Here is a 27,884-nt window from a genome sequence, read left to right as displayed (position 1 = left end):
AAAATAATTATGCCACAAGAACCGAGTCCAATCCAGAAGCAGTCATAAATATAAGAACCTCATCAAGCTCATATGGAATCAACTCAAGGCAGGCAGGAGCATCAAGCATTACAATACCTTGTCTAAGGAATTTCTGTGGGTGGACGATGTGAGGAAGCTCGTGGATCGCCTTTTGGTTATTGCGGACAAGGAGCATGCCGGTAATCTTAATTTCAGCAATGAAAAGATGGTGATTATGGACATGATCAGTGCCAAGTTCACCAATTTCATTGTGAATGACAGTAAAGACATAGGCTACCTAATCAAGATCATCAACACCCTGCCTCCCAAATTCTGGAATATGGCCAAGGGTCGAGGTCTAGTGAATGACATTATCAACAAGCTCCCCTTCGAAGTGCAAGTGTTGACCAGGTACCAATCTCGGGCATCGGTTGGAGAGAGAAGACAAGGGCGTTAACCCCCTCGATGCTGCAAACAAGGAGCATGATATCGCCTACAATACCAACACCGACCTCAATGCACATCATGAGTTGATCGAAAATTGGAGCATGCTGCCTTCGGAAGGTTGATTAGAAGGGATGCATCGTTGGGTGAGAAAATGGCCACATTGGGTACAACCATCGACATGAATACAAAATATAAAATGGGATGGGTATTGTAACACATATATAAATACCCATCATCATGCAACCTACGGGTGTTGTGTATCAGGTGCCATATGGCGATCTGAAATCTCTGGGACCCATAGAGAGTCTCCACACCAAGAAGGAGAGTGACAAAAAGGAAACGTGCTTGGCCAAGGTTTATGGGATGAAGTTGTTACTGAGCACATCACAATTGAGAAGACACCAGCATTTGAGGAAGAAGACAAGCACCGGGGGATTCATATTCAGTATACCTTCCATCCTGGCTGCTCTGGGCACTGTGAATAGTATTGCCGATGGAAGTGCCGGCATTTCCAAGACCGTCACAGATGCCAAGGAGAACAAGGCCGAATTGGAGGAGTAGAGACGGCATAATCTGGCCATGGAGAAGAAGAGTAAATGTGTGAAGCAGCAGCATGCTGCCTTGATCACATTCTAAATAAAGAGCCGCTGTCGAACTACAACATTGAATCTCTGATCTACTCATTAGGTTTCTACACTTCAGGGTGGTTTCATGTCTGATACTCTACCTCGCAATAAATTTCTTCAAAGAGGGTGCGGGGTCGTCAACCTAGACAATTCTAAGAACCCAGGGTCCCATTGGATCTGCTATCACAGACAAGGTAATAAAGCCTTCCTGTTCTATTCTTTCGGAGGTCGACGACCTGTAGCCTTGGTCATTTGCCTAGACATCAATGACCTCTACTACAATGGCGATCGCATCCAAGGATTCGATTAAGTCAACTGCAGTCATCAATACATTTCCATGTTTGCCTCTCTGTTCAGAATAAATAAACCGACATTGAAAAATCACCATAAAATATTGTGGCACCTCAAGCATGGGGTGATCCACCACTCAAGTGAGACATCGGTCTTGACCTTGACCTTGCATGATGACGTCATCTATCCTAAGTCCATAGCCCCCCACGCCTTCTACAGCATGTATCTGATTCCTAATGTGACTGACAGAACAATACCATCACGGTCGTTTATAAGAAGATCAGCATCACTCCCGGCCAGTACAATCTTTCATCTTTGCAAGCCCAACTGCTGAGAGGTAAGTATTATTGAAGAATTCTATGACACACAGGGTGGAGATGATGTCTGCATCAGAGGCTGTGGATCTGGGAACCATCAGTGAGCTCCTGGGATTCGACAATCACACTATGCTCGAGGCAGGCATCAAGCACATCGGTCCCAATATCTCTAAATTTTTGACAATCGAGACTTTGAATGTACATTGTCATGTGGTCGAAGGTATAATCACCAAGGCTGACTGTATTGGCAGTCACAAGCAGACGGGGATCATCACCACATACAAACCCAACTCAAATTCATGGAGTCCATCATCTTCACCCCCTCTTTGCCCATCTACTTTTCCCTGTCTCGCAAACGCATCGACCAGATCGAATTAATCGTGACTAACAAGAAGGGCGAGGTGGTAGATTTCGCCGGTGCCACGACCATAACCGTCATAGAGATCAATATATAAATAACCATTGAACAAGTCAATGGTTTTGAGTAGCAGTCCTTCCCTCCCAACCGTCACACCTTCGCCAAACTCAACGAACCAAATCGAGAAATAGAATTCAATGTGGATGTGGGAGATGGATTCATTCACCCTCAAAGAAGTGATCTGTACATTAAATTTGATGTTGTGAAGAAGAATAGTGGCGAAGCCTTCCCAGCCGCCGCGAATGTGAAATTGGTAGACAACTTGGTGCTGCATCTTTTGTTGCAGACAGAGGTCAGGATATATGGCATCATCATCAACCTCATTGACTACCCGGGCATCACCTCCACAGCCGTGGGGACATTAAAATTATCCAAGACTGATGTCGCATACTACTGGGCAGGAGGATTGGAGGCAGGTGGGAAGATCAATTCCAAAAGTCATACTGTGCTCTTCCCCATGCGACTGCTTCCTAGGTTCTTCCGGACTACAAGGAAATCATGTCGAAGGGTCGATTGCACATCACATTCCATAGAGCCACCAACGACAATGATGTGGTGATGCGCTACAGCACCTTGAATTCGATTGGACTGTGATAGCCAGTTCATTACCCGAGGTCACCAAGTGTGTCGTCCAGACCATGGAGTTGTGCATGCATTTGGTGGAGTATGAATCCAAATACGCCCTTAAATACAAGACAGACATCCTGAAGAATCCGAACACTGCTGCTGGTGCTGCTCGACTCATTGATCATCCTGGTCACCACATACTATGCAGTGCTCAGATGTATTGCAATGACCATGCTTTAAGGTGTGCTGGTGGCAGTCCAATACTCACAATTTTTTTCTGCCCCATCGAGGGTAACCTTGCTTGTCATCTCGGTGTTCACACTATTCAGATTGCTGGTGAGTCGAGTTCTGGTCATCATTTTAGATTCTCCTTCTAAAAGGCATCTCTTGTAGTCTTCCATTGTGAGCCTGGCGGTGCATGTGCGATTGACACCTTTTGCCTTCTTCACGTCACCCTTATCTAGTATTTTGAGGCAGTGCATCTTTTCTCGGGGTCGTAATAATTCGTAATGATATGTCCCCCTACCTCGTTCTTCTTATTGCCCAGTACCATTTTATTCTGAATGTTGAAGAGGGGATGGTCTGGAAGTTATTGCTGAGGTTGTAGTGCTCTGCCATGGATTTGAGGTCCTTGTACAGGTCAGTCGTCTCTATCACATAGACGAAGGATTTGGATGTGAGGTTCATATTAAAACTTCATAATGTCATAATGAAATTCGTACATGGCCTATTTCAATAATTCCAGGACAGTGACAACCACCCCAATAGGGACATTGCATGCCACTGATGGATTAATCCTTTCGATGAAGGTTAGGTCATCAGTGACGTGGGTGAATCCTTTGAATGTGGGGTCGTCGATCAATGTCAGGAGATTTTTCACATTAGTGACCAATTTGAATCTTAGCATCCTTCCTTTGTTCTTCAAGGTCTTGCCATAGATTGCATTACTCAACAATTTGTAGAAGTGTTTGTCTGCCTTGGATTGAGATTGGGCACGGCATGCTGTGTTCAGGTTGATATAGGAGGTGAACCATAAGGTCTCCCCGAATTTCAGACATCTGTGGACCTTCTTGAGCCACAAACCCTGCCTCAGGTAAAGTTGGAGAAGGCGATTCTTCTTAGACTCGAAGGTGAGTATAAGCTTCGTGTCATCTGTGGCTGGCACCTTCTGCAAGACGGGCACCATGGTGTACCCATGATGCTCATTGTGATGATGTGGGGTGTACTCTAGGTCGACCTCCAGGATACACTCCCATTCACTGTGTTTGGAGCAATCCAGAAATGCACATTTTTCAAGATCAGCAGGCGACATTGACATATGGGAGTCGACAGGTAGATGTTGAGTCATCGCAGAGCCACACAGATTTTAATGTCGATATACGTACATTATGTATTTTCTAGATTTACCGGGATCATAGTGAGGGGTGTATTGATTTTTCGCCTCTGCATGTCGAAGAGAGCACTGGACAATACCCTCTCTTGCCCGACCCTGTGGCCGAGTGGTTAGCACATCGCGCTGCGACACCAAGGGTCCCGGTTTCAAATCCCGGCAGGGCTTGGTTGTTTGTGAATGTCCATTCATCAATTTCATCATTTCATCACTCATCCCCATCTTCGCAAATTAGCCAAGAGACACAAAACACGAAGTAAAATAAACTAAATCAATCAATCAACTACTCTCGCTTTTGCTACCTTCGAGAAACTTGAATTAGTTAATACTCTTCACAAGGCCTTCTTCTACTCTGTTGAATAAGAACATTGTCTGCCAAAACAATTCTGGTGTACTGTACATGTACACAGGGTCCAAATAATATGTGGCAATGCATCGTCTGCGAAATCGGCTAGCAAGGTGATGTCATGTCAGGTAGTGGTCATGATAATTGCCCATGTTAGTACATTACATCTGATCCCAGATCCTGCGAGCATGCGCATAGTCCTCACTACAGCTACTGTCATGAAGTCGACTGTAGAAAGACTCTCGGGATGGCAGTTATCAAATCTGGCAAAGAAGTCCATATATCCATATATTCATATGGGTAAATACCTTTGCGCCTCAACAGGGGTAATCGGTCAGCTTGAAAATACTCTCTCTCTCGTGTGTACCAGATCATTGCCTAGGTTGGCTAGGCTGCTGTTCAGGAATTGGTAGGAGTCGAGTAATCTGTCCAACTGTATAATTCTTTCTATACAAATGTATTTTTCCCGGTTGCACGCCATGATGTTGATCTTCTCCTTGTCAAACCCAAGTTCCTTTATGATGAGGTGGGCATCAAAATTTTGCATATTGTGGATATATATAAAATTAGGCTTGCTGATTATCATATTGCACCCATCGCAAAGAGAAGCAATGAACTCCCCTGTGTATTGATTGTGGTGGTGAACATTTTCAATTGGTCAGTAAATTTCCTTCGATAGAGCTGGCAATATGTTGCATGATCGTGCCATTGCTGCTCTTCTGGTGTGAGGTCCCACATTGACTCCTCCCTGCATAAAGGTAGGGCGAGCTCCCACACCCACTTCCCGAGGATTTAAATAAATCTCTTGGCTGCATCCTCACCTCGATATAAAATGGTACAGGACTTTGCTTTGCACCTGCATCGTGGCAAATCCGAAGGGCTCATGCATGGAGACACAGATGGTATTCGGTCCTTGTGGATCGGGTAGACAGGAGGCGATCGGACAGCCTAGGGTCTCGAAGTCAGCATAGATTACAAAGGCATGCTGCACTTAGACTGGGAATGTCTTAAATATTGCGATGGGGTGTGTAACGTCATGCTTGCTGCTTTAATTATACAAAGGTAGGAAGCTACCATATGTTGAAAATAAGAGGCCGGGATGTTAGCAAACAAAGAAATAGCATAACGCACAAAAATCTTTTCACTTGAGGTATTAGCTGTATTCTTCACAGCACCTCAAATTCCGAAGTACTACATCAAATTTGTGTGGGTCACAATAAGAGGAGAAAAGTTATGTAAAGTCGAAAATACAGGTGTCAAAATTTACGAGCGACGTTTCAACGCGCGTGACTGCAAGTTAAAACTTTAACAACTCTACATAAAATATAACAGCACAGAAATCTTCCAGTCTGTGCCAGCGTTGTACATGTTTTATCATACACAATCTAGTCTAACATCACCATCTAAATACACAAAACTACAAGCTTGACAATCTTGTTGAGTAGTTGCAAATCAGGTTGAAAATGATAGCAAAAAGTTTACAGTTAACATAATAATACTTTTATTCAAGTTTTCATTAAAAACAACTTTTGTAACTATGCCACAATTAACAAGTGCCACTACATTTAACGCCAAAATTGATCACATAACATGAACCATTATTCTTGACACAAAATCAGGCATCCAATTTTTTGCAATAGCATGTTCCAATATTGCACCTTGATTTACAAATATTTCAACTAACTGTTAAAATAAAAAATAAATAAGAATGAGCAATCAAACTCAGGCTAAACAAGAATTTACATTACTATGTGATTTCACTTTTTTTAATTATCAAAACTCGATTGCGAGCAAATTAAGATTACTCCAGGATTTTTACTTTAAACCTAAATAAAATTACAAATAGTGCTTTGACCAGCAAAAATACTACTATAAGAACGTTGTAATGTGTGCTTGTTTAAATTACAGTAATTTACAGTCATCTCTCATCGGCATTCTGAATATTCAACTCAACCTACTTGTTGTTGATCTCCGGGGCAGGTCGAAGTGACCTCTATCTCCAGAAGGGAGATATTTTGCTATTTTGACCCAAAGTTCATAACTGTAGCTGCACAGATACCACCCTGACCCGCAACCTTGGAACTCCTGTTGCGTGACTCCAAGGGCGCAGGCAACATCGTTGTAAATCTCATATATTCGTGGGATGTCATCTTGATGGAGTGTCTTTACTGGGGTTTGGTGCTGGTATTTTTCAACTTGTATAGAGTGGCGATAGAATTAAGTAGATTTTGATAGAGTGTAGCAGGAGGAAACTACGCATGCAATCTGTGACCTGCTATCTCAGGCTGTCGAATAAATGTGGGACATCGTATGTCGTATTCGGTGTATCCGAAGAGGAGAAGGTGCGATCCAGCAATATATTGTGCTCAATACGTGGTTTTTGGTTGGTGGGGGTGTACTCACTTTGATGGGTTTTATATATATAGCTGTCACAAGTGGGTGAAATGGTGTTGTGTATTTATATACAATGTCTCCGATTTTTTCTGGGGAATACCACACTAAGCTGACGGATTTCTTACCTCGACGGATTCTGACGATTCAATTTCGATTGTCTTCCCGCTGTGCGCATGGGAGTGTGTATTATTTCGATAGTCCGGTGAAAAAGAAAAAATTGAGAAGGGGAGACATTATATACCAGCGAGCACCTGACACATTTCCTGCCCCTCCCACAGATCAATAACCGACCCAATGATGTCAACCACAACTCAGTGCAGAGAGAGGGACACACTAAATTCCATCGACACCGAGGAAGACTTACATATCTCATCGACACCCATCGGCATCAAGGAGTACTGTACATATGTCATCGACACCCATCGACATCGAGGAAGACTCTATATGCCTCACCGACATCCATCAACACCGATGAAGACTCTACTTGCCTCATAGACATCAAGTAAGATTTTACATATCACATCGAAAATGAGGAAAAACTCTATGTGACTCATCAACACCAAGGAAGACTCTACTTGCCTCACTGACACCGAGGAAGACTCTACATATCTCATCTAGACACATAGATATGAAGGAAGAATCTACTTATCTCATCGACACATGCGTAATTAAGTAGTAGCTTGGGCGCGATCAGTACCGATTACCTTAATGGTTTCCCAATAATCGATAAGTGATCAATAATTTTGGTGGAGGGGCAAAAATGAGTTTTGTAATTTTTTGTATATTTTAGGTAAAAAAGTGTTGCCAACTATGGGTATTGAATAATTGCTATAGGTAAAAAATAGATTTCTTTGTAATTTTTTTGTATATTTTAGGTAAACAAATGTTTCCAACTAGGTTTATTGCTTGATTGTTATGAAAAGGTGGATCAGGTATAGTTTATTTGTTTGTTGTGGGGGCTACGACAGGTAAACAATGGAGTTTTTAATATGGTCATCGATTGTTTGTTATGAGAGGGTGTGGTTAGGTATTACGTCATCGATTGATTATAATACACGTTCGACCTTCGTTGGTTCCCACGGGAAGCGACTCATCATTTTCGATCCAGATGTTCCCGACACGAATGTGGTGTCATGTAGTGCAATGTCAGATTATATGTTTTGAGTTGAGGCATGTTTCTTACCACGGGGTACGAAGATTGTATCCGGTTGCCACATGCAGGTGTTCTAAAAGTGTAGGATCTCTGACATGTTTACTTTGCACCTGCAGCTAGGGTAGAAGAGTCGTGGGAATACTTACGTAGTGAATTTCCCACGCTAAAGCATGTACGACTTGACATTGTTCTCACGGATTCCAAGAACTGCAGGTATCGGTTGTGCAAGAAGGTGGAGATGAGACACGTTCGACCTTCGTGGGTTCCCACAATCCAGATGTTGTGCAATGTCAGATTATATGTTTTGAGTCGAGTCATGTTTCTTCCCACGGGTTACGAAGATCGCATCCGGTTGCCACATGCAGGTGTGCGAGGGTGTTGGATCGCTGACGTGTTGATTTTGCAACTGCAGCAAGGGTTGAAGATTCTCGCCGATCCAGCAAAGGTAAGAAAATCACTGGCGTACTCCTATATATATACACCCAACAAAAGTTGTAGGCCTCACCCCATGACGTACTTTTCACACAATCCGAACTACGTTGCCAGCCATGCATTACGAGTGACCTACTACCCAGCCAATCAGAACTCACCTCGTTTTCTCATGCCTGAAGAGTGACGCCTGAGCGGACTGGAAAAGTCCCGAATATGAAAATCAAATGCGTTATCCAAACTCACATCAGAACTGGGAAAATGTTCGTATGTAGACAAAATTGTGAAAAATGGATGAAAGCACCTAATGGTTTTCAAGAAATTGTTTTTTGTGATTGCAAATATACCCAAAAAGACCCGATCTGGGAAACAAATTTTTTAAAAAGAGGGATTTTTGGCTGTAAAATGACGACTTAAAGAACTTACTTAAGATTTACTCTAAATTTTGGGGGTTAAGAGATGAACAGCTTCTATGTTGTCTTTTTAGATGTACACATGATGTAGTAGATTGAGTGTTGTATTTTCATAGCAATCTTCTATGTAGTTGCCGGTTTTTTGTAGTTCGTTGGAATTAACAATGGAATCCGCAGCACATTTTGTTAGCACTAGTATATAGCATATTTTTTATGGTCTCCCATTGGTAGATATTCTAATCAAAACACAGTCGATGTCGTTTCAAAAAGTTGCAATATTAACTAGTTCCACTAGATTCATGAAACGCGTAATTTTGTTCGATTCGTGTGTTTATTATGGGCTTTCTGACGTCATCCAAAGTATCTGCAATATACGCTTCAGCAACCTTTTGCGCTTTCTCTTAGAGGAAACGTCTAACTCATGTACCAATGTTATCTGGACTGCTGGAGTATTTAACAAAAATTTCCTACAGATCAAAGCACTGTTACCCTGTAAGGAAGAGTTTGACTTCTGTGACCTTGGCCTTGTGAGGTATAAGTAAAATGAACACTTCTTCGCATAAATGTAGTAGAAAAGGAGAGGTAGAAGGCGCGACAAGTATTCAAATCTTATCGCTGTAGAGCCATTCTCGACATCTATATTGCTGTATGAGTTTTATTCAAGTTTTAGCAATGTTTTTCTTCCTGATTCCAAACGCTTAGCGCACATTAGACAAAAGCTATTTTACCGACATATTGCATTTAATTGGTCCAAAATTGCTGGTGATTTATGCTGGCCCTGGAAAAGTCCATTTCATATGAAATACACCATTATGGGATGAGACGTTGACTTCAATGGGCGTTAAATATGTTGCACACCTCGATTTGATGACTCATGAGAATGATTTCAAGTCAGAGGTGCTTGTCCCCATCAATGTCGTGCCCCTTCAAATTGTAGCGTACCATGATAAATGTCTATGCAAAAATAATTGGGGCAGACAAAAATGTATAACGTAAACTTTATTTTAAGTAAGCACTCTGATTAAAGTTTTCTTCGCAAGTATACTAATTTGAACTGGTTCCACAACTTACCTTGAATCAGAATCATTATAATTATTTTCATCCCCTTTCACACCAACAACTAAATCTCGGATAACGAGGTCTTCTCAGGCCATCAGCCAGATGATATCACATAGGCTTCTGAGCTTTCGAGAGCTAAGGCCATTTCTCCTCTTCATTGAATCAAGTCAATTGGTTGATTGATTGAACCACGGACACCTATACGGAAATCAGCTGGCTAATGGCATGGGAAAACTTCTTTATCATTCGTTGGCAGGAAAGCTTCAAGAATTATTTCTCTACTAAATATTTCATTGTTACTTTTCTGAGACGTGCATACATCTGTGTTGCAGTCTGTTGGAGGAATGAAAAGGAAAATCTGTAGTAAATTTGAGTACTCCTGTTTACTAGTATAGTCTCTGGACTTTAAATAGGATATCAATAAATTATCCTCTACTTTCTGTTTAGGTATGGCTGATCCGTAGAGTTCACAGTTTGATTTGGAGGACTCTAATTCTGTTTCGAAACATTCACCGAATGACACAAGGGTCTCAGCAACAAGATGCACATGCAGAGCTGGTGAGTATATTATAACGGATATTATTTTCTAAATTAGTTCTAAACGTACATTTAGCTATAATGAAATGTGCAAAATATTTTGGCCACAACTTTAATAGACATATGCAAGGTCTTTGGGTGTAAATATTTGGACCTAAAAGAGATGGGGAGGCAGGTGAGTGGAGAAGGTTACATAATTTAGAACTACATGTTATAAGAGTAATGGTTCGAATTAGTTTAATAGGCTGGATGTTGATTACCACGAAATAAAATTTAAGGAAAAAACACATAACATGTGTACCAAAAATAGAACATCAAAGATGTGGATACAATGTTCAGCTTTGAAAGGTCCAGTGGTTCGGCCAATGGTTAAGGAAGATTAAATTATTTAACATCGGTCTTCAGACTCAAGCAAGCTGTAATTTTTACGCTATAAATGAAAGTCATCAGGACACTTTAATTAGATATGAAAAGACATTTATTGCACTGTTATATATTACAAAGCTTACCGCCCACTACATACTCGCCTTGCTCAACAGGTGAGCATCGCTGCAAGCAAGTCCAGTTAGCACGAGTTAAAAACATACAAAGCTCGTGAAGCGGGGATCGTCATACCCGGTAGAAGCATGTATTCCCGATGTACTTGATGCACTATGGGTCACTAAGCCATTTCAGAGTACTACATACTAACTTCGGAGCACTATATATCAAAGAAACTGTTCACGTACGAAGAAGTAAAACTGTTTCCATCTAATCAGTCAGAGCGCAAGATAAGAAGTGTTTATTCACGTTCGGGAAGAAAACTTTTCCTCCCAAATCGGTCAGGTCGGTGGATGTAGACTGTGTCTGGAGTACTGTCTTTCACCCTCCAGTGTCTGAATATTGCTGTGCCACCAAGGGTGGTGGTGTCCTTTTTTCCTATTGGTCAGTGGGCTTTATTCCCGCCCACGTGTGGCTGCGTGTTTACACTGGGGAGACAATGGGATTTTCGGATCGCAGCACGAAAACACACAAACCCCTTGGCCGTGAGAGTGATTTGGAGATTTAAAAGTCAAATCAATTTAAACTTCTCCTAAATTTGTTTCGGAAATATTACTTGCAGCTGGGCTACATCATGAGAATAGAGAGTTCCTCATTCTCTGGGTCCATGTGGCGAGTGAGAGAAATGTCCCAGGAAAAGGTGTTGCGACATTTAAACTTTAACTATCTAGAACACAGTGATTAATGGTATTTCTTTGTTGGCTACCTGCATCTCGAATTATCGACCATCCACAGTGTACAAAGTTTATGGTGGCTGGAGCCAAAATGGAATTTGGAGGAAGATCAGAGTTCACAGCGAGAATTTACTGGCATCCATTTCTGGGTGTACGTTTCTCAGATTACATGATGTTTGGCTCCGTGGGGAGAATGTTGGCTGAATAGAGACAGTCGCGTCATTTTTTGGAGAGCGAGAAATCTTGGGGAGCTTTTAGGCAAGACCGTAATTGCAAATCGTTCATACATCCCCCTGCTCCCGAATAAGATTTGCTGAATTGTAACGAAGCAAACTTTTCAGCTTGCTGTAGTGATGCATCATGCAGGAATTCTGTTGTTTCTTGCCTCACGTTCTCTTCGTCGTTAGCTTAGGTTAGAATGTAACCCTTGAACCCATAGACTTAATTGCAAATCGTTCATACATCCCCCTGCTCCCGAATAAGATTTGCTGAATTGTAACGAAGCAAACTTTTCAGCTTGCTGTAGTGACGCATCATGCAGGAATTCTGTTGTTTCTTGCCTCACGTTCTCTTCGTCGTTAGCTTAGGTTAGAATGTAACCCTTGAACCCATAGACTTAATTGCAAATCGTTCATACATCCCCCTGCTCCCGAATAAGATTTGCTGAATTGTAACGAAGCAAACTTTTCAGCTTGCTGTAGTGACGCATCATGCAGGAATTCTGTTGTTTCTTGCCTCACGTTCTCTTCGTCGTTAGCTTAGGTTAGAATGTAACCCTTGAACCCATAGACTTAAGTGTTTGGGTCACATCTGCCTTTCTTTGGCAAGTCAGCCTGTTTCTTTCTTTCTCCCTCTGATGTTGTTGTCTGCTGCTTCATCTTCTGCCTGGATTGGCTCTGGGCTAGTGAGTTGTGCCCCTACTACTTCATCTGATGTCCCTGGCATCATCTTCCATCTTCAGTGCTGTCTGGAAGATCTGCGGAGCTCATCGTCTTCCCAACTCCTAACTCTCCGATGTTGGCTGGCTTAGGCATACGGTTGGTATTAAAGACTGTACCGCTTGCATGGCAGAGTCATCATGGAGTAGACTTTTAGCCCACCCTGGCATCTTCTTCTGTCATCTGATCCGCACGGCGGACTGCAACAATAGGTCTAGGATTCCATTAATGCATCTTCTCCCTCTTATTGGCAGCGGTAATCTGTGCCGGCATAAGTGGCTCTCTTTACAGACGTCCAAGTCTGTGAAAGTTCATAGACATTAGAATATAGATTAGTTGAAAGTCTTAATTTATCTTCATGAACTATCTTCCCATGTCACATGTTCAAGTCTCTTGACCACTTTATAGTTTTCGTCTTCATGCACTCCCTCACTACGTGTTTACCACTATGTCTCTTGAGATTTTACATTTAATGCTTTCACATATTTTAATGTTGTTAAGATTAATAATGAAAGGTACAAAAAAAAATTGTGTAAAGTTTAACATAAGTAACATATCTAAAATCATTAATACATGATTTAATAAACTCTCAGACCTTCATGTTATATAGGGAGATATTATATTATCTCTTTTATTTGTCCTTATACAAATGGTGACTTCTTAGTTTTGAAATTGAAAATCAAATTAATTACAGCTTAAGATATTAAATATGATTTTTTTTAAATTTTATTTTATTCATGCATCGTTATCTTCATATCCATATGCAATTCATTTATCCTTTTCCAAATTTAAATAGTGGGCTCAAGCACTTACCAACACTTTGCAATGTCCTACACCTGCTCGGGAAAGGGAAGGTGCCTAAGGTGGAAGAGAACTAGCTTGGCAATGACCAATCAGTATCACCATACGCTCTGCAATTTTTTTTTCCACCATGCTAACCTTTTCTCCAGCAGTGGCATGAGACTCTATTTCACTCAGGGTTCGGGAATAAGTACAATGTTTAACGTTAGAGAAAGTTTAATTAATATATCTGGATACACTTAAGCAACTGTAAACGTTGTATGTTTAGCACATGCCCGTGTAGGATATTACACTCACTTGGCCAATATATTGCCACACAATGGGGGGAGAATGGCTTCTGCAAACTGCCGTAAACTGGGAACAGGTACACTGCTGCTGCTGCCCTCTGGAGTCATATCCTTAGCTCCAACAAATGTCAGGAAACTGCAGTCCTTTACTAGCGCCGACTTCTGTAGCTGCAGGCTTTTACAGGGAACTGTTGGCTTTCGAGGAGCAAGGGGCATCTACCTATTACGGTCACCCTCACGATAACCTCAGTACTTCACCTGACCTGTAATTTTACCTTCTGGGCAGTTGCCTAGAAACCCAACGCCACACTACCCTGGCGGGGTACCGCAGGTTGATAAGGGAGGAAATCTCTCGCAGGAAGCAGAGCAGGTCCTCTCACTCTAAAGTGGAGTTTATCTCTCGCCAATAAGCAGAGTGGGATATCTCTCACTCGAAAGTAGAGTGGGTTCTCTTGCCAGTGCTTGGCCTCTCGCAAGAGCGGAGAGCACCTTCCTTCCTTCTGGTATGCTTGGACTCTCGCAAGAGCAGAGTGCTCCTTCTTCCAGGTCAGTTGGTAAGAGAGATCTTATCGTGAGCCGACCTGAAAGCCAACTGAAGAATATGGGTAATAAACATTTTCGGGCAAGGCCTCATCTCCAGGAAGCTATCAACTCGCGGCAAGCCATGGCACCTAGCGACCTGTTGAGCGAGATGAGTCAAGGCAAAATGGATAATAAACCTTTTCCTGCTCCCACAAAAATAGGCAATAATTAGGCTGGAGAGTTCAATGAACTAACCGATCTCTAACTACTCACTGGTAATGATCAGGCTGGAAAGTTCATACGAACTAACCTATTACTGATCAGGTTGTTAGGTAATCCAACTGAAGAATATCAGCTGCGCGGCCGGTTATATAGCCTCGGTTCAAGTAGCGCCTCTAGCGCCATTCACGCGAACTACGTGGAACCTTGTTAGAGCAGGCAAGGCCATCTCTACGGCAGTAGATTGAACTACGTGCACAAGGCACAAACGATAAATACATAGTATAATATTAAACGTGTGCTAAACGTTAATATACAATTACAAGATAAATAATATATTCTTTGCGACCGCGCAGGGTCTGATAACATTACAACTCAGCATAATAAGCTAACACTGAGCACCTGACCTCATTTTCAATAAATCATAACACCATTTACAATGAATGGTTAACTATATTATCAATTAACATGGAATAATAATGCTCAGAAATTAAATAATTGTGATGACCTCACAGGATCATTACAACTTATTAAAAGTTAATTCTCCAAACTTAGTTAAAGTTTAATCAACGCATGGTTACACAGCCACTTATATGTGCATATAATATACAATATAGGTCCCTTTTGGCAAGTCCTCTGCATTATGGCAGGAATGATTAGTGCATCATCAGCACATTCTTTATATATGCAACATAAAACCTAGGCTTCTTTGGGCAAATCATATAAGTGCATCTTCACAAATTCATTATAAACTCAATAGAGTTACTAAAAATAAAAATAAAAACTTGTTAAGTGTTGTCAGCAAGTGTATGTAGTATGTGTGTGTATGCTGTATTTTACATGTTACGTTAAGCTATAATCATGCATCTTGAGCCACCAAAGATGTGAAAGTCCAAAGTATTAATATTAACTCTTTTCTTCAATTATCATCTTATAAAGCAAACAATGTAGAACAATTTTTGAAATTTAACATGGATTTCCTCCTTATCATTAAACATAACTGGTGCATGAAAACTAGTTTTGACATTATTTGTGTCTGATTACTCCAAAAACATAATAAGTCATTTAAATATATAGACCCAAACTATCATCTTCATCATCCTTGGCCGTTCCATGCCTGTGGCTGGGTTGGCATACCTGTCTATCAAACCTTACTACATTAATTCAAAATACACTTTAGATAAAACACAAATGAAAATAGATCAAATAATAACCAAATTGTACTATTGATAAAACATTTCCAGTAGGTATACTTGAAAAATAAATGTGAAAAAATTAGGTAAAAATTATCACTTGTAAAGAAATCAAAACGAAAAAATCGTATTATATTATAAATGTGCTAATTGCACTTAATAAACAAAAACTGACTGGCTGATTACAAGATGCACATTAATAAAATAAATGTAGGTGACCTTCTATGTAAACAGAGTCACCAGTGCAAAGTTATAATAATGCTATTTGCACTACAAAAAAGCAGGCAAAAGTACAAAATCACGAAATAATAAAGTAATTAAATTGAACGAAAGTATATAGTTCATACATCTAGAGTAAATATCATCATGAAATACTATATCACCTCATAATGAAACACAGGGCCTCCCGATGGCACAGTGGTAGCGTCGTCGCCTTGTATTCAAGGGGTCCCGGTTCGATACCCGGTGGAGGCACAAGTGGTTCGGATCCCACTTTAAACTGTAGGTCCAGTCTCGATTAGCCTTACTGTGCATAAAGTGGACTTAAAACACCAAATCAACCAACCAACCATAATGAAACACAAAAATTAAAACACATTTATAATATAAGTGTTAGCATGTGTACTATTCTTGCGTTTCATCGAGTGTACTTGTAAGGTTAAGAAATCTTAAAAATGTTTTAGCCCCTTTAGGACTGTATTATGAGGATAACGTAGTTAATCCCTAACTTCTAAGAACGATATGTCGACCTATCACCTGGTTGCTAGAAATTAGAAGCTAAATACATCTAAAACCCAACCTCTCTCTCTCTCTCTCTCTCTCTCTCTCTCTCTCTCTCTCTCTCTGTGTATATATATATATATATATATATATATATATATATATATATATATATATACTGCATGATTACACAAGTTGCAGGTATGATGGTTAAATCAGTACATCAAAAGAAAGATGAAACGTGAAAAGAATTTCCACGGAACGTCGACAAATTTTCTAAAAGAATCAGTTGGCAACACTGATTTTTACTAAATTTATCCCTTTGCAGTTTACATAGCATATTGAACATTCGAATTAAATAGTTAAACAAGTTCCAAGCAATATCATGAAATAAAAGTAAAATTTTTACAAAAATTCAAAATCTCTTCAGTTTCCGACATTCTCGGAGAACAACACATTTACATAAAAACCGAGTATTATAAAATAAAATTATGCAGGTTTTTGGTGCTACTTAGTAATTTTCTTCAAGGTTAAGGTGTTTATGACTTCAGCAGGTAGTTTTGTGTAAAGGTTTAACTATAATTAATCATTTCATGGCTAATTTAAAATTCAAGTTTTCCGCAAAAATTACCAATTAAGACAGAATTTGGATTTTAAGTTACAATAATTAGATTTTATGAAACAATACAAGTTTAATACACTAGATTTAAGTTATTTATGGTTTGATTCTTATTATTAAGTTTCAAAATGTGTAGAATTGTTAAAAAATTGTTATTTTTATGCTAGAAATCTACGTAGGTATATGTTTATCAGCGAAATTACGCTTTTAGTCTAGAAGATGAAAGATAAGCCAAACATTGTTTTAGAATACCAATTTTTAGATTGAAGAGGAAATAAAGTACTTGAATCTGTATACTCCATCCTAAGAATCAAGTGTTAAAAATTCTCCCAGTCTCCTGTCCTTGAAGAGGACTTCCCTTTTGTAAAGTGTGTGTTCATGTAACATGTGTATAATTAGAATCTTGTGGAAAAAGATCTGGTCTCCTACCTTTCAAGATCCTGAGGTATATTGTTCATTTACCTTCGGTACAATGCCACAGCTTCATGTTTTCTAATTGCTGATTGGTTACCATGTGACCGGTACAGCAATTCAACACTGTGGAGACATCGGGCCGCTCCTTTCGGGAACAGTAGTATGGACCTGAGTAGGTGTTGCAGTATTTCCTCCTGATGGCATCAAGCAGGCTACTAAGAAAGTGTGCCTTTAAAAATATTAGGTTACCTACAATGACACTTTGCCTTTGCATTTCTTTTGTTCCTTTCATCTGTTGTATTAATATTAACCATGTATAGTTTGTGGTCCCAATTCATTTCTTCACCAGCTGGCAAGTCAAAGTGTGTTTTTCATGCATAGTCAGTGGGATAATTTAGCTGAAGATCTATTGGTGCAAAACCAGTGGAATGGTTGACACTTCCGATCAACAAGTTAACAACTTTAGTGACATGTTCTGGCCAGGCATTATGCGTGCCTTCACAGACAACTCGCAAGAACCTGTTTAAATCCTTGTGGATCCTCTTTACTAAGTTACTGCTTGGTTTATTTACTGGTGTGTAAGCAACTATTAAGCCTCGAGAGGCTAACGATTGTACACTTCAACCAAATGTTACTTGACCGCCCTGAACGTTTTCTAAGTCCAGAAATAGTTAACTTGGCAAGATAGTTCTTGAGAACCAGCAGAGAGTAGCCAACTTTACTGCAGGTTCCTCTACTAGGCGAGAAACCTTCTGGTGAAAGATTTATATTCTTGTTTATAACATGAAGTCAGAAACTATACTCACACAACATATTAATAGACAACATAACTGAAAACTCAAGAATGAGGAATAATTTAAGAGAATACTTGCGATTCGTCATCTTAAAATTGTAATCAGAGAAACTATTGTGAGGTTAGAAACACTGCACTCGCTCGCTGTCCACCTGGACGAAATTGCTGTCAAGTTTGAACACAAAAGGACATAATCATGAATAGTTTATGCAAATAAAATTTAACATCACCTTGCAAAGTACTGTGCAATTATCCAAAAGCAATAATTATCGCAATTTACAGTGAAATGTGTTCGTCATTTAGAAATCTGGTAGGTTGCGCAATCATTAACACGTTTCTAGACATTTGACTCAAGCGATGTTGTAGAGTATTGTTAAAGTACTCGTATCACAGATATCTTTCTCACTGGACGTTAAGGGTTGCGGATTCAAATCTAAAGCCCTCCACATTTTCTTCCTTTTTTGTTTGTAAGTATGATATTCAGATACATTGGGTAGGAAGTTTAGTAATTAACTTGAATAGTATTTAGTTTCGGAATGTTTGCAAAAAGTAATTCGGTGTGGAATTCGACCAATGTTTCCATCAGCTCAATGTATTTGTATTTTCCTTCTGGCAGCAAGGTATACAATTCAGAGAGATTTATTTCAAAGCAATAAGTTTCCACTCAACATAGGCATGCTACATGTGAAAAGTCTGCAATTATTTTGAAACTCAACCCAACGTATCCATGATTATTACCATTCACTCTAAGTAATTCATTTTATTCATCAATTTGGATCTAAAAATACCTAAATTGTTGTTGTATTCCAACAGAAAGTATTTGGTCAAACAATGAATGTGCCGACTAGGTCTGAATTCTGAGCCTTCAGAACAATGCTAAACCTGATATCCACTTTTCCCTTCAGCTAGAACCAGAAAACTTTTTTTTTTCGTTTGTGGGCCCTTTTCTTGCTTTTAGGTTATTTTCACTATCTTTTGCTAATTTGTTACATTTTTATTAAGTTTATAGCTTATTTTTCTCCTTTTTTTGTTTCGTGAATTTAAAATGCATTTGCAAGCATACCTTATAGATTTAAACTTTCTGACATGGTCCTTTTAACAAGGTCGTCATTAAACGAATATATGGTCAATGATAAAGCAAACTATTGTTTTCAATTGAAATATTTGGTAATGCATAAACTAATTAATTGTGGTAAATTTATTTTTCCTGCAGCAAACTTAAAATGCTTTGTGTGAAGCCTACTTTGAGATTTCCTTGCTAGCTTCTGTTATCGCTTTAATCTATGCTTTATAATAAAATTAGTCACAATATTAAAAAATATATAATCTTATGTTTGCCGAAAACAAATTCATTTTCAGTTGCTGGCCTTCTACTGTATCTTGGAAGATCCATTCTCAAAGGAGGTGAATAATTTATTCAAAAGGTGCAGTGCATACAAGTTATGTAACCTTGAAGTTAAAATGAAGAAAACTAAATTAGCACATAAATGCTTTTATTCCCTTTCTTCAGTAGTTAGTAGTTTAAATCTCCAAACAGCTGTTTATCGAACTATTCAACGACTCTCTTTTAATTTATTAAAACATCAAGCTTTTATTTTCAGCGCAAAAAGTATTTAAGGCCATTTTTAAAACAATTTTAAGGTTACTCGACAGGACAACTTCCAAGCCCTTGCGATGACTAAGCTATGCTTTCTATATGGTTTCTGCACCTGTCAGGCGGTATCCGATTGTCTGCCTCAATTTAGATAGCTGTCTGGAATTTAATGTTTACAACTCTTGGAAGAAATCAACATTATTTCCATAAATCTGAAGAAATATTTTTTGCCTTCTGAAAACGTATCTGCTGTGATTAGGGATTGATCTTACGACCCCTGTCACACGAATCCAGCATGCTACCACTTCACCACAGGTGCAACTAGTACTACACATGTAGTTTAAAAAATGACAGTCCGCTATTTAGGTCATTTAGTTTAACAATATCTCGTATCCGTATTTCTCAAATGATGCAAAATTAAATTGTAAATACCCAGTTGAGATAGTGAGGTGTCTTTCTCCCTCCCTCTCTCTCAATCAATACACACAAATAATTTCACTTTTCCCACTTGTAGGATCGGAAAGGCTTGTGCTTGGCTTCTCTTCATTCTCTCACATTTCTCAGTACCTCGACGTTCTGAACACTCGAACGCACTACTTGGACATCCATGAATAATTCCCCGCACGTTTCGGTTTCACATAATTAATAGTGAATACGAATACGAGATTTTGTTAAACTAAAGGACTTAAATAGTGGACTGTCATTTTTTAAACTACATGTTTAGTACTAGTGGCTCCTGTGGGATAATGGTATCATGCTCGACGTGTGTGACAGGGGTCGAAAGACTTTTCATACGTAGCATGTCCAGATTGAGTGGACAGTTAGTGCTTTTGAAAAAAAAATCTGATCTCTGAATTGTATACCTTACTGCCAGAAAGAAGAAACAAATACATTGAGCTGATGAAAACATTGGTCGAATTTCACACCGAATTACATTTTGCGAACATTCTGATATTAAAAATTATTCAACTTAATTACGAAACTCCATACTCAATGTATCTGAATGCCATACTTACGAAATAAAAGAGGAATAAAAAATTGTGCAGGGTTTTGGATTTTAAAACCGCGACTCTTAACTTCCAGCGAGAAAGACATTTGTGATGCGAGTACTTTACCAATACTCTACAACATCGCATGTAGCAATTGCTTTGAAACATGTAGATGTTTGCTCAAGTTAGAACTATTCTAGTCGATGAACACATTTTCACTGCAAATTCCGAGAATTATTACTTTTCGATCATTGCACAGTACTTTGCAAGGTGATGTTAAATTTGATTTGCATAAACTATTCGTGATTATGCACTTTTGTGTTCAAACTTGACAGCGTATTTCCTCCAGGTGGACCACGAGCGAGTTCAGTGTTTCCAACCTCACAACAGTTTCTCTGATTCCAATTTTAAGATAACGAATCACAAGTATTCTCTTAAATTATTCCTCACACTTGAGTTTTCCGTATTGTTCTCTATTAATATGTTGAGCAATAATAGTTTATGACTTCATATTATTAAAAATAATGTAAATCTTTCACCACAGGGTTTCTCGCTTAGTACAGGAACCTGCAGTAAAGTTGGCCACTCTCTGCTCATTCTCAAGAGCTATGATGCCAAATTAAGAATTTCTGGACTTAGAAAACTTTCAGGGCAGTCAAGTAACTTTTGGAGAAGTGTACATACTTACAGGTTGCTCTGAACTGAACACCATTGTCACTTACTATTAAAAGAGAATGATGAAATGGTAGAAATTATGTGTTCAAAAACCTTTGCCATGGCATTGGCCTATAATTATTAATATCATTGACTTTTCCATATTTGTTTTTTTTTTGTTGCAGGTACAATAAACACATTTTTCCAGATATCTGGAAATATTCAAGAGGATAGTGACATATTGTAATTTTTAGTTAACAATGGTACAAAAACATCTTTGTTTGCTTTCAAAATAAAATTAGTTATGCCATCAGGACCTTCTTAAGACCTGCCTTTTAGTTCGTTAATTGTATTACTTACATTCTTTCCAAGATAATAAATATATCAATTAAGTTGGAGTTAAGTTTCTGTTTCAGAAAGATTTGTGAAAAATCTCACTAAATGCATGTACTATTCATTGAAAAGTACATCATTATCATAAATTATTTCAGTGATATGTATTTTCTCTCTTCTTTCTATTAAAGTGGAACCAAAAAGCATTCCTGTCACCATTAACATTATTTTCTAAGGAGGAATAGTATTGCTACTTTTAATTATAATATTCTTTTTAACATCTTTCCTTAATTGGGAATTAATACTCTATTCACAATTATTTGTAAGTTTAAATTTATCGTGATATCTTATCTTTTTATTGATCAATCTATTTAATTTCCTTGTCATCCAAGGGATCTGAATAATAATAATAATAATAATAATAGTAAAATAATAATAATATTATTAATAATAATCGTTTATTTTTTAAGTGTTGAGCACAGTATAAAACATAATACAGCACTAAGACAAGTAAAAAAGTACAAAGTTACACGGATAAAATACATAAGCTGTAGAATAACATAATGAGAGCAGCTTATTTACACTTCAAGTTAAGTTTCAAACAAGATCTATTATATCTGTGATACTAATAATTGTTCATTGTTATATAACATTGTGCTATTAACTGTGTATTGTTCTAATAATAATAATATTTATTAAGCGATGATCACGATTATCAACCAGGTACATCACTATGTCAAATTTGGTTATACAAAATTAAAGAATAAAACAGTGGATCTTACAATCTTATACATCATCATAAATTCAAATTGTAGGTTTCAACAAGATCTGCATCTAAACCTCTGGCCTTATTTTGACCTTGTAAGATTTGAGATATACCTATGGGAATATCTGGGAATTTTATAAGCTATATTAATAAAAATATATTGACTGTCAACTTGGAAAGTTAAGATATTCTCTACAAAATTTATCCTTTTCATTTTTCTTCTTTCTTCTAAGGTAAACATATTCAACTGTGTTAGAGTAATGTTGGTCATAGTATTTTTTTTTAAAACTTTGTGCATAATAACCTGATAATAAGTTTTTGAACTGATTCAGCTTTTTGAAGGTGACTGGTTGATGTCAGAATCCATAATTCGTTAGCATATTAAAGCATATTCAATAATAAATAATAATAATAATAGTCGCTATAACTAAGTTATAAACAACAATGTTTTTGTTAAAAAATATCGCTATCATTTCACCATTTGAATAACATTAACTCTATGCAAAAATCTTAAGGGGCACCCCTGTGGGCGCCCTTGCTTATAACTGTTTGAATTTTTTGAATTTGAATTTAAAATTTTGGTAGCATCAGCACTTAGGCTATTTTGCTCCCGTCACATTGTACGGGGGCCAGCTCCTTACCAAAACAAATAACAACTCTAACGTTGTATAACTAAAAATCTTAAAATCTTCTGACTTCTGTTAAAAGCTGAGGCTGTAAACGGGCACTCAGCACACACAAGGACAAAAAACAAAACAACACACACAAAATTACACTGGCCATAGTGCCAGTCGCCAGAGCCTCGTTAGTCAATAGTCCAGGGTGCACTATGTGGAAGTGAGGTTGACTTTTGGGCACCTATGTGGAAGGTACCCCTTACACCCCGCTTGTAACTGTGTCAATTGATGCATTCAGAGTGCAATTTTGTTAAATTTGAAATCATCTTGTCTGATCTTCCCAATTTATACATTTTAGTGTATCAGACTGAACAGAATCTGATAAAAGTATCCTTTTTTGCATTCTATGTGCATTTTGACACACCGAGAAGTGTGTCATTTGCAGTTTATGCACGTAAATGTGATATTGGAGTTAAAATATATGTGTCAATCGACACGTTTTTGGGTTCTGTGTGTAGGTTCTAAATTTATATATTTCATCAGCTATCAGTTGATTTTCAGAAAAAAAAATAATCTTTTCAGCTATTCTGGGGAAATCCAATTGAAGGTCTGGTAAGAGGCTTGGATGGTCTTGAATTGAACTTGAGAGATCGTGAAAACCAGGAACCATGGCAACGAGTCATACATCCACGACAGGTGAGTGAACATTCACTTGTTGCCTTTTTGCACAGTCATATTGAAACCTTCATAAATGTATTAGTGTAGTCATACGTTCAAACATATAGGTCAAATATTTAGTTTTGAAAATTCCTTTGGTGTGTATTCTTGGTATTTGACTCACAGGAACATAATATCGATGAATGAGTACTTTATTATTTTCCTTGTCCTTATGGTTTGACTTTGTTAGGTGTAATTTTCATATTCTGGTCTTTTGTCTTCAGATACTCCAGAGAATTTGTGCTATCAGCATCCTTCGTTTTACCATTTCGCTAGAATAATTTGTCTTTTTTTGTTGCATTACTTGTCAGTACCCAAATTACTATTTCATTTATTTGCTTATACTTTTTTAATGATTCATTTTCTTTTCATTGTGACATTTTTTCCATCAGATATAGGCGATTCATTGATTGATACTTTGCCATATGCGTTATTTACATTTCAGTTGCTTTGTTGTTTGTCTCATATTGTAAAGCAATGAAACATGTATAGTTATTTATAATATTATCTCTGACTCCTGAATTATCTCGTTGTCTCTCATCTATTTTCCGTTATTTTACATGCGAGATTATCTACTGTTGTTGAGTGCCTCCATTGTACTTTGATATGGGATAATACTTACTATCCATTGTTTCTGAACTTTAATTCATTACACAATTACTTTTTTTATCAATTGATAACCTATGATATTTCTTGTCTTGTGTATTATTCATTATCCACAATGGATACATACGGGAACTATACTATGAAATCATATACTATTGTTTTTCATTCTTAAAGAACAGGCAACTCTATGGTGGTAAATATAATGTAAGAACATCATATAGACCAGGAACGATAGGCATAAAATGATGGGGTACTTGGAAGAAAATCCAAGTAACATGAGACTTTGCACAGATAGAACTGTTAGTAAGCACCATACAAACAGTTCCACATTTATCAGCCTACTCACAGAGAACTAAATGCATCAAATGTAGTTGATGCAGATGCACCACAAATGCATCAAAATGTGATTTCGGAATTTTCTCAGAATCAGGTATACGGTTTGATGCATTCTTACATCATTTGTAAAGGTAACGCCACAGTGGGTATTTTTATCCATTTAAAGCTATACTTTCTTTGTATCTTCCTGCATCTTTCTTGAAGATGCGCTGAAACAATAGAGGCATTGAAAGAGAGAAGGGGCCTAGCCACGTGCGGTTTGATCCATTCTCTCACTCCTAAGGCTGCACACAGACACTACCCACATTCTGATCTTGGCCAATAGATGGTTGTACAGCTAAGCCACGATTTTACTGTTAGCGAAAATGTCAATAGAACATGAAAAGATGTTGTCACACATATTTTTTGCAAGATGAAACTAAATTTTTATAGGTTTGTGGCTTAACCGCTTCTCTCGTTCAATGCCTCAATTGCTTGAACCACACTATGCATTTTTTTTGTTTCAGCTGATGCATTTACCTATCTGTGTGTATGATTTTGATAAACGGCGAATACCATTCTCTTGTTTTCGTACCAACAGGTGTGCAATCACAGCGCAGAACGATAATTTTGACAAAATCCTTTTGGCTGTTCAGGGAGGAGGGATTTCACTTTTGCCCAAGCAATAGGCCTAATTAGCTGTTTGACCGCGAGTGCTTTCGTAGGTAAACGCGGTAACAGAGGGCCACTGCAATAAAGGCGGTCTCCGCGGCGGATACTAGACCGTACTGACTAAAGGGACATTCCTGTTATTAAGAATTTAGAAAGTTAACCCTAGAGATAACATCAAAAATACTTTTTAGGACAAATCTGACAGTAATCCTCTCTTACTAATCTTCGCTTCCTTTCAGAATGCAACCATAACGTCCACTGGCTGCGCGATGCATCAGCAGCTTGCACAGGAACAGAGGGCAGCAGATTGTGTCCTGTGCGGCATAGCCCCTTGCCACCTTGACGGCAGGAACGCAGGACACACCACTCCTACTCCCAGTGGAAACAATGAAGGGCGTCTCTGCGAACGCCACTGCTATTCACGAACTAGCAATCGCTTCGATAACCTAAGAGGATATTTTAAAAGAATGGACAACTGTTGCGGAGATCGTTACCTCTTTATGCACAGGAGGAGAGGTGGCCAGGAAGCGACACCATATCCCCAACCAGCCACCCCGATGGCTTCTAGCTCGAAAGAGTCTGCTTCAAAGAGACCCTGCACCTGTCGTGGAGACGGCCCTAGTAACAAGCGAGAAAAGATAGAAGGAAGCTCTGAGGTTAACAATCGCTCAACACCCCCAGGTAATCAACATTCCATGTCACAGATGGGATCAGAAAGACCAGAGGAAATTGAAGCATGTCTGAATGAACTTCTGGAATTGGAGAACGATGATGAAGATATGCAGTATGTCCGCGAATGTGATGCTGCTTCCACTTCAGCTCAATGTTCGGATCCTGGCTCACCAGGAAGGTTGTTGATGGTTGAAGAAGATTTCACAGGTGATTTATCAAGTTCCAGCGAACTCGATCTTTTTGAAGTTTCGGACATGGAAGAAAGGATCGAAGACGAATTGCCACCGCCAGACCAAGCTTCAAGGAGAGCTACTAGCGAACATCCCACAGTCAATGTCTTTGAGAATGAAAATACTGAAGACACCGTTGAAAATCACAGTGACGATGACGAAGTGCTGTGATTTGCCTTAATTTGATCCAAGAAGAAATACACTACGCAGTGACCTGATATTTTGTAAATTGCTGATTCACCTTAAAGTTTCTTGAGTGCTTGCCAGAAAGAAATATATCAGACAAGAGACATAAAAATAACCACATCTCAGGTATAATTCTAATTATGGTGTTTTTATAAACTGCAGTTCATAAACCACAGCTCAGGTATAATTCCAATTATGGTGTTTTTATAAACTGCAATTTTCTGGTTTGATAGGAATATGATTAGTAAAGGTAACGTTTCCTTAAGAAGCGAGAAGAAAAGTGTGGGTATGAACACTTCTAATGTAAGAATAAATATTCAAAGAAAATGTTAATATGGTACAAAGCTTTGATTGCAGGGTAATCAAAAATGTATTTTTGATTTTGCAAGTAATGGTGTCGAATGATACTAATTACTAGTTAACTGTTTCATTTACGTATATCATGAATTATGTATAGCTAATAGTATATATTATAAAATATTATATAATTAATATATGTTTTGTAATTACCATGTGTCACAACGAATTACGCTTAGAATTTCAGGGAAATATCTGGATTTTACAGATATTCTATTTTACATGAACCTTTTTTCTCTTGTCATGCATATTGTCATTTTTATGTATGCTGGTACGATCAGATATTTTATGCTGTTGTATGTAAGTATATTGAAATTGTTCATTTTATATTATTTTTAAATGGATATCAGGGTGAATTTAATGTTCACTTTTTGTAGTATCTGTAGGTTCTTCTTCTTCTTGAGGCGCTACAACTTCATATATTGAAAGTTTTGGCCTTCTCAACAACATCTCTCCATTTTTTCCTATCCTGGATGCTCTTCGTCCAATTCTTTACTTTCATGTCTTTCAGATCTTGAATTATTTCATCTTCCCACCGTTTCTTTGGCCTGCCTATGGCTCGTATCCCAAGTGGTTTCCATTTATATATTTCTCTTACTAATCTTTCATCAGACATTCTATTTACGTGCTCAAACCATCTAAGTCTTTGTCATTTTATGAAATTTATGATACTTTCATTCCTGATTAACTTGTTGAGTTCTTCGTTGGTATTCTCCAATTTCCATCAGGTTCTTTCAGAGGGCCGGCCATAAATTCTTCTTAAGATTTTCCTTTCAAATATTGAGAGTTTCTGTTTACAGGAGTCTTTGAGGGTCCAAGTTTCGCATGCATATGTGGTTATGGGTCTTATTATGCTATAATAAAGTCTCAGTTTCGCAGATTTAGATATTAGTTTGCTCTTAAATAGGGCTAAGTTGGCAAAATATGCTTTATTACCTAGAATAATTCTCTCTCTAATTTCTTCTTCAATTGTGTTGTCGCCATTTACAACATTGGAACTGATCCAAGATATTTGAAAGATCTCACTTCTTCTATTCTCTCGTCGTTTATAATTAGGTCTTGTAATCTG

General features: G+C 38.3%; 1 protein-coding gene across 2 annotated transcripts in view; it reads left to right on the top strand.

Moving 5' to 3' along the window:
• Positions 1 to 26,760, top strand: part of LOC146005324 (uncharacterized) — a 206,400-nt gene extending 179,640 nt beyond the window's left edge. For both annotated transcript variants that reach the window (XM_083144488.1, XM_083144487.1), the window contains 3 exons: positions 10,298 to 10,408; positions 23,643 to 23,756; positions 25,610 to 26,760. In XM_083144488.1, coding sequence (XP_083000614.1) covers positions 10,298 to 10,408; positions 23,643 to 23,756; positions 25,610 to 26,443 — 1,059 coding nt within the window. In that variant the 3' untranslated portion in view covers positions 26,444 to 26,760. The remainder of the gene's footprint in view (positions 1 to 10,297; positions 10,409 to 23,642; positions 23,757 to 25,609) is intronic.
• Positions 26,761 to 27,884: the final 1,124 nt, after the last annotated feature.

The sequence above is a fragment of the Lepisma saccharinum genome, chromosome 23 (genome assembly GCF_977018435.1).
Source record: "Lepisma saccharinum chromosome 23, izLepSacc3.1, whole genome shotgun sequence".
NCBI classification, from domain to species: domain Eukaryota; kingdom Metazoa; phylum Arthropoda; class Insecta; order Zygentoma; family Lepismatidae; genus Lepisma; species Lepisma saccharinum.
This window is presented reverse-complemented; position numbering and strand designations above follow the sequence as displayed.